Source organism: Limanda limanda, chromosome 2, assembly GCF_963576545.1.
Source record: "Limanda limanda chromosome 2, fLimLim1.1, whole genome shotgun sequence".
In the NCBI taxonomy this organism is placed as follows: domain Eukaryota; kingdom Metazoa; phylum Chordata; class Actinopteri; order Pleuronectiformes; family Pleuronectidae; genus Limanda; species Limanda limanda.
The window spans coordinates 2881783-2894537 of NC_083637.1; the positions used below are offsets into that span (position 1 = coordinate 2881783).

Here is a 12755-nt window from a genome sequence, read left to right on the forward strand (position 1 = left end):
CAACCACAGCTCTGAGTGATGCTGTGTACGGCATCCCGGGTTGTGCTCAGCTTCATGCAGACACACACATGCAGTGATCATCCACTGAGCTGAGGAGGATCGCTTCTTTCTCCCTCACTCAGTCCTGCTTAGGTGCATGTATCATAGTAATCATACATATTTAATCCATATGTATTTTACCTGTTGACTATACCTGTATCACAAATCCTTCCACCCACCACACCCTCACCCAGCATGCCTCCCTCCTTCCCTCCCACGCTCATTCTGCTTTCCCCGGGTCGTGCAGAGGAAGGAGAGTTAAATACCTTGAACTTGGCCAGAGCGGCGGATGAGTGTGTGTGTGTGTGTGTGTGTTTGTGTTTCTTGTGTGTGAGTAAAAAAGAGAGGCATGGGTGGGGGTGCTCCTTCCTGTGGCGGACAGATAGCCTGGGCACTTAAAGGGTTAAAGGTGTCTGGGGCGCCCTCACCGCCACGGACCGACTGTCCGGGGACCTCGGGGGGGGGGGGGAGATGAGGAGGGCAGGAGGATGTGGTTGGGCTTGAATGGCTGTTGGAGAGGGGGGTGGAGGTGGTGGAGTTTGGATGGGGTGACTACAGGGGGAGAAGGGAGTGAAGGTAACGGTAACCACGAGAGAAATGGCTGAAACTTTTCCAAACATACAGCAAGAACGAGCAGGAACGTCTGAATTGCCCAAAAGGTTTAAAAGATTTAAAAGATTGTGTCAATACCTCAAAAGCTGTTCAGGGACAGACAGATATTCATGGTCCCCAATGGATAAACTGTATTAAATGTGGTGAACCCCTTAATATATATTATATACTGTATGTATCACCAGCAGGTCAATTTGTTTGATTCTTTGGTTTATGACCAAAAACTAATACAAAAAATGATTCTCATCACCCTCAGCAGGACTTTGTGTTTTGGGATAAAATTTTTAGGGCTGGGCAAGTTAACTCGTTTAATCGAGTTAACTCAAGTGATGAGTTAACTCGATTAATTATTTTATCTCGCGTTAACTCAGGTTTGATTATTTATTGTTTTATTGTGAAAGTCAGGCTCTTATTTTGTGAAAGTCTGTTGCTGACTGCTGCGGAACTGGAAAAAAGAAAATAATAATTTGTGAATCGGCAAATGAGCCGATTCACAAATGTATTTTATCGCTTCGTTTAACTCTGCAATTTCCCAGTGAATAATTCATGGATCTGCCATATTTAGGGAACTGATATCGATTCAATTTCTTTCAGACGAGCACTGAACTCTAAGATTATAGAGAAGCAAAGTTGAACCAGATTTCCGGGTGGCTCCTTCTTCCCTTGTTGTCTTACTCTCTCTCTGCTGTATGTTAGGATCCAGAAGGTAGTAGAGGGAAATCTGATGTAATGTAATAATGATGAGAGAGGAGGAGGAGGAGGAGGAGGAGGAAGAGGAGGAGGAGGAGGAGTTATCTTAAAGGACGTGAAGGCATCAGCAGGGACCAGAAGGACCTGGGAGTGGGGGGTGTGTGTTGATGAGCAAAGGTTTGGGGAATCAGAGTCGGGGGGGGTTTACGATGCAAGCAAACAGGAAGTGATGACTCACGGCCTGGTTGGTGGAAATATCAGAGCGGCATGGATTGACACAAGGGAACAAGGAGCAAGGGAGATCGGGAGGAGAAAATGGAGGAAAGGAGCAGGAGGTGCTTTTATTAGAACAGACAGTAAGTGGGAATCACGTCTGGGATGGTTAGTGAGGTGGGTGGAGGGTGGAGGGTGGAGGTGGAGGAGGGGGGGGTGTAACGCTGCAACTACACTCTAAAAACTCAGGTCAAGGGTCCTCGCTGAAGAAATGCTTTCCAATCACTGAGACGAGTGTCGTTTTTCAGAGGGAGTCAAAATGCACCGAGGACCCTTTCCACTTTCAGGGTGTAGCTCAGAGACAGGTGGATGTTAGAGGAGGAGGAACATGAAGGATTTGAAAGATCTCGGGGGGTTTGTCCAGATGACGTGGAGGTGACACGTGGAGAAAGACCTGCTGATACAACGCCACGCGACCATGACCCATGAGGAAGAGAAGGGATGGAGAGGGAGGAAAGACGTGAAGAGAAGATGTCAAACCCTGGAGATAATAATAGTAAAGGAGGAAGAGAACGAGGCGAGACTGGAGCAGAGAGAGAGAGAGAGAGGAAGTAGAGGACGTTCAAAAAAAACCAAACAGATGAATGAAGAAGTGATGATTTCTGAAGTTAGAGGAGAAACATCAGCGTTTCCTGTTGTATCGGACGCACGAGGCTGAGGGACGAGGGTCTTTCTGTGGATGGAGAAATGTGTGTGTGTGTGTGTGAGTGTGTGGTGGAGATGATGAAGAGGAGGGTGGAGGGTCAGGGGGGAGGGAGGGAGGGAGGGGGGGGAGGGGGTGGGGCACTTACGTGAAGGCGAAGGCCACCAGAGCACCACTAACCACTATAAAGTCCAGAATGTTCCACAAGTCGCGGAAGTAGGCGCCCTGGTGGAGAAACAGGCCGAGCACCACCATCTGGAAAACAGGGAGCAGGCTCAGTACAACTACACACACACACACACACATCAGCGCACGGACACACACAGAAACACACACACTGAGTGATACTTTGTTACCTTGATCAACATTTCGAACGTGAAGACTCCTGTGAAAACGTAGTCAAAATAACGCAGCACCTGCAGAGCAACACAACACAGGGAGATATAATTATCACAGCGGAGAATCGGTGAGAAACACACAGACGCACAAAAAAGACACCAAGCACACTAATCCTAATCCTACACATCCTAATCCGCTTTGCTTCTTCTATTTTTAAAAAATTCCCTTTTTATCGTAATTCATTTGTCACAACGAGCGATTTACACATCAACATTTATTCAAAAGTCAGAAAATAATCAATTCACTTCCTTTTCTCTCATTCTCCTGATTTCTCTTTCTTCTCAGTATCGTCCACAGTTTCAACCTCAGAGCTACTTTCAGTCTGATAATCAACATTTTCAAGTCATTAAATACATTTTTTAATACACAATGTTGTTTTTTGTTGTTGTTTGCAGGATTACGCAAAAGCTACTGGACGGATTTCCATGTTTAATTGAATTCTCCGTGTGTTTAGTTTTTCTCTTCCTGTGGATCAGGGACAAACTGATCAAATTTAGTTTTGTCTGGATTAAGCAAAAAAATAGCGAACCCATTTTCTTGAAATTGGTAAAAGGATGTGATGGTTGCTAAATTTGTTTTAAACTTCTCAATAAATACTGCAGAGATCTTCATGTGTGAAGTGCTGCTACCTATGAACAGGTGCACTCTGGTGCAGATTCAATGATCTGGACGTATCTGATCTCAATATGCAATATGTTGATCGAGTGGCCAATCAGCCGCTGCAGGGGTATGCACCTGGTGAGGACCCTTCTAGTTTCCACAGCGACTTATAACTGAGGCACAAGCGTTAAGCTCCGGTACAGTCGGAGACGTTGAAGCACCAGCTGCTAAATGGGTTCAATCCGAGCTGCTCTCGGAGGAGATGAGTCCTCAAGAGGTTCTTGAATGTCAGAGGTTTGATCTCTGACACAGTGTTTCTCAGCGTGAGCAGGGTCGACCTTTGCTTTGCTTGCTGCAGAACCTGTCGTGCCGGAGCTTCACCGACTCTGGACCTCAACTCAGAGCCTGGATCCACAGCAGCTGCCACACGGGATCCATGAGGAAGTTGAAGAGGTCTGTGGTGCTATTCTCAAAACACTGTGAAAACCACCTTCTCTTAAAGAACTGTAATATTAGAAATGTGTTCGACTGGTGGTGTTATATCATAAAACTTAATCCACAACCTCCGCCAGTGTTTGTTTTTCATCTTTTTTGCGTTATATCATTTTTGCGTTATATCCTTTTAAGTGTTTCATCCTTTTAAGTGTTTTTTAGGTGCAATATTCAACAGCACTTTGGCCCTCAAACGATTTCCCCATGGAGACGATAACGTATATTTCATTTGAACCTTTGTCAACATTTCTATGAGCGCTAGCATATTAACACACACACACACACACACACACACACACACACACACACACACACTCACATTGTTGCGTGGCGAGTCGGGCCGCACCGGGTCCTCGGCGGCGAGGGCGATGCTGCTCATAGCGATGACGGACAAGATGGTGAACTCAAAGTACTTCAGGGTCAGGATGTAGTGACAGCACTTCCGAAACCTGTGGTGCAAACAGAGACACGTGTTGATGCACCAGACGAGTTCTCGTATTCACCTAACACACGTCGGTACTCACGGGTTGGTGTTGGACATGATGAAGCAGGAGCTGAAGGGAGGCATGGGCTTGGGGCCGTCGCTGTCTCCTTCCTCGTCCTCCTCCTCCTTCTTCTCCTCGCTCTTCTTCTGGTCGGTGTTGGCGTTCTTGTTCACTGAGCGGAACAGAGAGAGAAAGCAAAGAGGAGGAGGGATGGACAGAGAGACAGACAGAAGGAGGTCAGCTTCACCAGAGCAAGACAGTAAACACGTGAATCAAGCGGCTTCAGACGCCATCGAGCAGAAGTGAATGACGGTTTATATCAATCACCATTTGTTTAATTAGGGCCCGAGCACAGACATCAAAGGTGTCTGGTGAGACCCTATTGAAATTGAAAGGATTATTATTATTATTATTATTATTATTCAGGCAAATGAATTGGCTTTTTGAGGGCTTTAACATGCTCAACTTCTTACCAAAATTTGCAGAAAGTTAGAAAGTGGTGAAAATGTACGTATTCTGAAGGAATTTTGAATGGGCGTCGCAAAATGGCTCAACGGTGCCCCCCCGAGACCCCCGGAATGTGTTCCCATTGACCAATCTTCACAAAAATCAATACACAGGTGTATTATTCCATTTGTTGTGCTACACGACCCAAACCCCTCAATCCTGAATGTAAATCACCAAACTCTCCCTGGATTCAGATTCTTAAGCTGCCTTTTCGAATATGGACTGAAACATTTCCCTGAAGTTTTCCAAAACAAATGTTTACCGGCAAGCCCCAAAGCAAAAACTCTGGAGGATGACTGAACCCAGGTGAGAAAACAGCAGGAGAACATCTGGAAAACTCACAGACGTTTTGGAAAAGAATATAAATATCTCAGGTAATTTCTGGAAAGCGTCTCTGGACCCGTTGGACCAAACTTTTTCTGGAGTTCACGTCTGAAAATGGCTTTAGTTTCACAAATCCACGTCTCTGACTCGAGTAAGGCCGGTCGAGAGACCAAAGGATCAAAGGATTTATGAGGTTCGGACTTTAGGTTAAGATGGACGCTCACCTTGCAGGATGGCGTTGGTGGAGGGGTAGGGGTACACAGGGGGCATGTCTATGGATGTGTAGTCCGGTTTGGCCATGCTGGTCAGGATCAGGCTGTCCATGCTGTGGAGCAGCGTGTGGGTGTCGGCGTCGCAGCAGTTCAGCAGGTTGTTGACGTGGTCCGGGTGGTCCGGGTGGTCCGGGGGGAGGGCGTACGGGTGCTCGTGGGCGCTCGCCAGCTTGCTGTTGTTGCGGAAGTTGTCCAGGTCCTCGTTGTACTGCTGTATGGGTCGAGTGGTGGAGAGACTGGGGCCGGTGCTGTGGTGCTCCCTGTGGGGGGGAGGAGAGAGGGGGGGGGGGTCAGGTGATGGAAGGGGCATCTTTGTTATTCATGCATTTCTGTGAATTGAAAACTGGGGACTAGGGTTGCAAAGGGGCGGAAAGTTTCCGGTAAATTTCCGGAAACTTTCCATGGGAAGTTAAGCTTGGGAATTTTGGGAATTTTGAAAAAAAATAAAAAATACGCAAATTAAACGCTGAGCAATAAAAACATCATTCAAAACTCTATTTTAAAGATGTATGGAACGTTGAGTTTCAACCCTCCACTGTGCATTCTTCCATCACATGCACAGATAACTCCCAGCATGCTTCACTCTACAGCAGGGCTATTGAGGCCTGCTGTAGAGTGCAGGACTAGTCAGGTAAGTTTACATGATATTACTGGGAAAATATATTAGCATGCTGATTGAGGATTGTTCATCTGTTCATCTAGCCTATTTCCATTCATTTATCCATCAATTGTAAAATATGTTTACAGACGATTCCAATTGTTTGACTAACTATTTATATCTCTGGCATTGCATTAGTGTTTTTTTACAAACTTTTTTCTCATCTTATTCTACAGAACAATGCCACGTGCACTATCTCATGTGTGGAGACATTTCACCCCATCCAATGTAGAAGGAAAGGCTGTGGACATTTGCAAATACTGTGCAAAGACCTATGTTAAGAATGACACAACGATGCAGAAGCATATAGTCAAGTGCCCAAAGTTTCCTCAGGACTCAAATCAGGCTATGACAAAACAAAATGTTTATATTTATGTCTGTATATGACAAGGTAAATACAGTTAGTATAAATTACCCACAAAATTGCCAGTTTATTCCCGTATATTCCCGTTAATTCCCGTTAATTCCCATGGAAAGTTTCCAACTTTGAATATTCCCGGAATTTTGCAACCCTACTGGGGACAAATCTCTTTTTGTACCTAAAGGCGACAGACAAACACAAACACAGCTGCTCATGCTCTGTTCACTCACTTCCTGGTGCAATGCCCTCTGCTCCTCTCCTGGTTGCCGTGGCGATGCCGTCTCGACTTGCGTCCCTCCCCTTCCTCGACCTTCTCCCCCTCGCCCTCCGTCCCCTTGGACCTGTGTCTCCGGCCCTCCTCGCCCTCCCTGGCGGCCCGGCGGTGTTGCCGGGACCTCTTGTGCTCGTGGTGCCCCTCCCCCGGCTCGCTGCGGTGGGGGGACGCGCTCCGAGCCTCCCGGCCCCCCTCCCTGTTCCGGTGCCGGTGGCCCCGGTGGCTCCTGTGGCCGTGCCGCTCCCCCTCCCCCTGCTGGCCCGGCACGCCGCCCGGCACGTTCCCCAGAGACGTGCAGCTGAACCCGTGCTCCAGGCGGGTCTCTGCCGGCCGCCCGGCGTCCCCCCCCTCTGGCCCGGCAGCCTTAGGATGGTGATGGCGGTGGCGGTGGTGGTTGTGGGCGGCTCGGCGGCGGTGGTCCATGTCCTGGTGCTGGTACTCCTGCTCCAGAGGCAGCTCCCCGGGCTGGGTCTTGTTGGTGTTGTTGTTGCGGTTGTCCTGTGGGTTGACCACCAGGGGCCGGTCCAAGTGGGTCTTCGTGTCCCCGCGGGGTTTCCGTGGGTAGGCCACCTGGGTGGGGGGCGGGGACGGGTGCTGCTACAGGTAAGAATAGAAAGGATTAGCTCGTCCAAATTCAGTGGTGGGAAGTAACAAAGTAGAAATACTTTGTTACAAAGTATTTCTAGTAACAAAGTAGAAATACTTTGTTACTGTACTTAAGTAGATTTTTCACATGTCTGTACTTTACTTGAGTACTTCTTTTCCTGACGACTTTTTACTTTTACTTGTTACATTTGAGCACCAATATGTGTACTTTCTACTTCTTACATTCCCAAACTGGCTCGTTACTTGAGCAGCGGAGGTTGGCGCAGCTCTCTCTCTCTCTCTCTCTCTCTCTCTCTCTCTCTCTCTCTCTCTCTCTCTCTCTCTCTCTCTCTCTCTCTCTCTCTCTCTCTCTCTCTCTCATCTCAGGTTCGAAATTCGTAAAATTATACATTACATACATTATATTCATATTGTTGTTATAATTTTTCAGTCAGTTGAGATAAATCCTGAGGAGAAACATTTTGGGTTGTTTTGTGTCTGTATAGGCCTACTATAAAAAGCACTTTGCATTTTTAATTTTGGTACTTGTACTTTTACTTTTGATACTTAAGTACATTTCAACACCAGATACTTTTGATACTTGAGCACTTTTAATATGAGCTACTTTAAGACTTTTACTCAAGTCATTTTCTGACGGGTGACTTCTACTTTTACCAAAGTCACTTTCAGGTAAGATATCTGTACTTTTACTCAAGTATGGCTTTCAAGTACTTTATACACCACTGTCCAAATTACATGAGATGTGGACACATTTCATTTGTGTTTCACAAGGGAAATCAAAAGTTCTTGAATATTGGGTTGAGGCTGATGAAGCTCCAGCACCGAATTGTCCTTTAAGACCAGTGTTTTCTCGATGTAGTACAGGTCCTGGGGAAGATTTGTATGCGCTTCATTTACCGGAGAATATCTCAACTGTTATAGGCTAATATGACCCCACTGAACATTGTGGGATGTGTGCCAAAATCTCTATCCGGGACGAAAGTCCTGAAAATGACCACTATAGGTGACACTATTATCACACCACATGTGAATGGGACTTTTTTTCCCCCTTTATATATATCCTCATCAATTTCTACCAGATTAATGTTCATATTAAGAGAAATACTTTTTGTATTACACTTTGTCAAAAAAATAATATTAAAATATGCAAATGAGGCGATATCTCATTAAATATGCGTACATAAACCCTTGAAGCTACAGATTTTCTGAGGCGATCACAATGTTTAAAGTGAAAGAATTCTGGTTTGATATTTCTAATTGTGTCTCTGTAGATGTCCAGGCTGGATGCTGTGTGTGTGTTGCTGTTATCATTGGAACGTTAACTTAAAAAAGAAAACTGAAAAAAAAAGTCCCATTCACCTGTAGCGTGATAATAGTGTCACCTAGAGTGGTCATTTTCAGGACTTGGGGTCATATTAGCCTATAACAGTTGAGATATTCTCCAGTAAATGAAGCGCATACAAATCTTTCCCAGGACCTAGACTAATGGTTGTTGTTTAAAACCACTGTGAAATGATACTAAAGATAAATGTGTATACGTGTGTGTACTTGTTGGGGGGGTTTCCTCACCTCCTCTCCCTCCCCTCCCACCTTCCACTCCTCCTGCTCCAGCTCGTTGTAGAGCGCCTCGCGACTCGTCATCAGGTTCTGCCGGCGGATCTCACTGGTTCTCTGCTCCCACACAGACTTGCCCCCCTTGATGCAGTTCTTCTGCTGCTCCTTGCTGTTGGGGGGGGGGGGGGGGGGGCAGGTGGGAGGGGAGAGACAGAGGTGATGAGGAGGGCGAGAGAGAAAAAGAAGAGGAAATAAGTCGAGATTTAAGAACCACGTAACGTTAAGGTACGAATGAAGGAAGCGTGAGCTGTGAAGAAGAGAAGAGGTTTGTTTTTTTTCCATGCTGGTACTGGACACACACTGGACACACACTGGACACACACTGGACACACACTGGAGGAACACTGGACACACACTGGACACACACTGGACACACACTGGACACACACTGGACACACACTTATCACCAATTTGTCTTAAATGAAGGAAACAGCGTTTTTGTGTCTTGAGAAACTGACCAATGACCATCGAGCTCCCGTCTGATTCTGAATTACAGGATCTTATCCGCGAAGTGTTTGTGATTTTATGTCAATGCTCTTTATTCTTGTCTTTCTGGTTTGCAAATGTGCCCCAGTGTCCAACTGTGGTACTACACCTGTGACCCAGACATAGACCACCTTCTACTGGACGGACCACTGCAACATTTGGTGGAAGAGAAAGAACCCATTCAATTCAATTGCAGATCCAAATAAATAAGCAGGAATACATTTTCACTTTCTCTTCAGGTGTTTCCTAGCCTGACGTTGTCATACTCATGATTCTAGTCAGAATATGAGTCTGAGACCGCTCCATTGGGCTGTGACTATTGGGCGTGTTTCAACCGAACCAGGAAAAAAAATGCCTCTTCACTCAATTGGATAGACCTACAACCAATCAGAGCAACGTAGTATGGGACGTATGAATCCCGTAGGAAGGACGGCAAAGACATCTTTTCAATCTACAAATGCCTTGATCGCGTTTCTCTGTTCCTCTTTCAAAATGAATGCGCTGTCGATGTCTCCTAAAACAGACTCATTGGCAGCATCTACACATCTCAGCTCTCCAGTGGCAGGCATGTTTGTGGAAAACAAAGTCAACCCAAGCGCTCTTTGATGACGTAGTTGATTACGTAACTGTTGATTATCTGTCCATCATCGTATAAAGCCCGCCCTAAAAAATTGATTGGTCCGAAAAGCTTCTGTTTTCGGAGATAATTTCTCGCCAACGGAGCGACTCCAGACCGAATTTCCCGACCAAAAAATGTTGTGGGCGGGGCTACTGTCAACCTCCAGTGGAAGCAGGGGTGCACGTGTACAAACAAAACTCTCATGTGCAACAGATGGTGTTTACTGTGGCAACGTCCAAGTCCCATCAGAATGAGTCTCAAGGGTCAGGTGAGAAGTTTCTGTCCCAATCTCGGGTTTCAAGTCTTCTTCAATACAGCTGATGTTCATTTTGTGAATTATGGTCGAATTTAGAGACAAATAGACGATAAAGCACCATGTGATTGACAGCTAGGTGGGGTGCTCTCTGTTAGGCTCCACCCACTGCTCCTGCAACTATGGTTTCATAAAACCAAGGAAAAATCGGCAGCTCACAAACCGATGGGTGATGTCATTTGTAAAAAATTTATATTTTCAATTTGACATCATGTGATCTCATCCTGGTTGACCTAGACATTTAAACCTGCAAGTGACTGAAACACTGTGAGAGTTTGTGCAGGAGTGAAACTAACTGCTTCTCTTTCTTCGTTCTTTTCAAGTGAAACTTTTTAACCCTTGCTTGGATTTGGATTCTCACCTATAGAAGTTATACAGTAAATGATTGACAGGTTAGTGTTTGTGCAGCAGAAACCCAGCAGCTTCTAATCGAGCCGTCAAAGGCTCCGCTCGAGTCCGGTGACTTCTGAAGGAGCAGCAGGTTTCCTTTCTCTCTCTGAGCATCGTTTTGATGTGTCCTATTGTCAGCGTTTCTGCTGCCAGGGGCGAGTTCTACAGAACGGCCGCCTCTCGCTCTTCTTCACTTCACAAAAGACCCGAATCGGCTCCTTTCACTCGCAGAACAATCGCTAAGTCGTGTTTTGGAGGACGACAACGGGCAGAGTGCGGCGGCGTGTGCACGTGTGCGTGAGTCACGTGCACACGAGCGCCTGCCACTCAGGGCAGATCTGAGAGAGAGACAGAGTTTTGTGTGCGAGTGCAATTTTACAAAAAGAGTCAGAGGGATTTTTATTGTCTACAAGTGTGGGCGTGTGTGCAGTTGAATTACCATCTCTGTGAGGACCACTTTTTAGACCCTGAGAGCAAGGACCCTTCAAAAGGGCTGAAGAGGGTTTATGTTTTATGTTTCAGGTTACATCCAGACCGATGAATGCATGTTCCTGTGAATGTGGGTCATGTGACGCAGTGATGTAACATTAAGCTGCAGATGTAATAACACCGAGCAGAGCAGACTGTAAAGTTGTTACTCCATCGGCAAATAATGTCAAACTGCAGCTTTGAACCTTTGCTGATCGGCCTCTTCTTGTCCAATGTGAACAATTTAACTTTGCTCTTTACACAAAGCAACAATGGGCGTAAAGTAAACTGTGGCGTCATCGTTTTGAAAGAAAGTATGATTTGCACGTTCCCGTGAAACCACAGCTTTAGAAATTCTTCACATTGGAACGCTCTTGTAAAAATATCTGGGACTTTAGGGACTTAAAAAACAGTTTGCATGAGGATGAGCTAAAGGAATTATTCAAGTTATCCGTATTAGTTGGGACAGGGTCTCAGTTTATTTATATTTTATTATTTAGATGAATGTTTTCCCTGAGTTTGTGCATGTTGGACATATATGTGTGTGTGTGTGTGTGTGTGTGTGTGTGTGTGTGTGTGTGTGTGTGTGTGTGTGTGCACTCACGCAGCTATAGACAGGTTGGCGGCCGACAGTGGGCTGACTTCCGCTACCTCTTTGGCCTTCTGCATTGCTGTCTTCTGATTGGCTGCCTCCTCTTGTTCTTCCTCATCCTATCGGAGGAGAAGAGAACTCTCGGTTTGAAGTTCAATTTACCGGCACATGATGAATTTATTAGAAAAAATAACCAAAAACTGTGAATCCAGGTGATGTCACGTCTGTTTTACTGCAAATTGTATTATCACATTATAAATGTTACGTTACTTCCTTGTGTTTTTAGCAGTGATCTCTTTAAATTACTAGATCTCCTTCCACAGGTCAAAGTATTTTAGTATTTCACTTATTTATATTAAAATGGTTTTTATATTAAACATTATATCCAGTACCTTTGTGAGCTCCTGAGCGTTGGCCAGATTGTCAACAGCGATGGCCAAGAACACATTGAGCAGCGTGTCTGTGGTGGAGGAGGTTAAGGAGAAATGACAGAGAGGAATCTGGTGGAGAAACATGGGGAGAAGAAATAAATGGAGAGAGACACAGATGGGAAAAGAAAAATCTCACCAATACTACAAATATTGTAGAGAAAAAAGGAAAATATGTGCGTGTGAGAGGAAGGATACAGTTGCCGAAGAGCGTGAGGACGATGAAGAAGATGGAGAAAATCATCCCTTTGTCGTTCACTCCTCCCTGCGACTTGATGCCATCGTACATCACCATGTTCCAGTCCTCTCCTGTCAGGATCTAAAGAGAGAGGAAGAGAAAAAACCTCAGGGATAAAGTTAAGGTTCATTTCAAAATGCTTTAAGTTATGGGGATTTTACTTTATGCCGGTTATTCAAATTTGCTTTTTCGGATGTGTCGATGCTCTGTAGCTACTTCAGAATTAAGTATGAGTTCTACAGCGATTGTGGAATTATTAGGTAGATGATCAAATTAAAATCTTAGGTTTAGGATTAAATCAATAAGGACAAAATCATGACAATATAAGTTTTCTGTTTGCATTAGCATTTCACTTTTTTACTTCACTTTTTA

At 45.3% G+C, this 12755-nt stretch overlaps 1 protein-coding gene across 1 annotated transcript in view; it reads right to left on the reverse strand.

The window, feature by feature from the left end:
• cacna1ab (calcium channel, voltage-dependent, P/Q type, alpha 1A subunit, b) overlaps positions 1 to 12755 on the reverse strand; it is a 115492-nt gene that overhangs the window by 53894 nt on the left and 48843 nt on the right. The window contains exons 16-25 of the mRNA XM_061087939.1: positions 12344 to 12464; positions 12110 to 12177; positions 11730 to 11836; positions 8805 to 8958; positions 6586 to 7199; positions 5289 to 5596; positions 4273 to 4405; positions 4068 to 4197; positions 2614 to 2673; positions 2406 to 2512 (exon numbers count right to left, since the gene is read on the reverse strand). Coding sequence (XP_060943922.1) covers positions 2406 to 2512; positions 2614 to 2673; positions 4068 to 4197; positions 4273 to 4405; positions 5289 to 5596; positions 6586 to 7199; positions 8805 to 8958; positions 11730 to 11836; positions 12110 to 12177; positions 12344 to 12464 — 1802 coding nt within the window. The remainder of the gene's footprint in view (positions 1 to 2405; positions 2513 to 2613; positions 2674 to 4067; positions 4198 to 4272; positions 4406 to 5288; positions 5597 to 6585; positions 7200 to 8804; positions 8959 to 11729; positions 11837 to 12109; positions 12178 to 12343; positions 12465 to 12755) is intronic.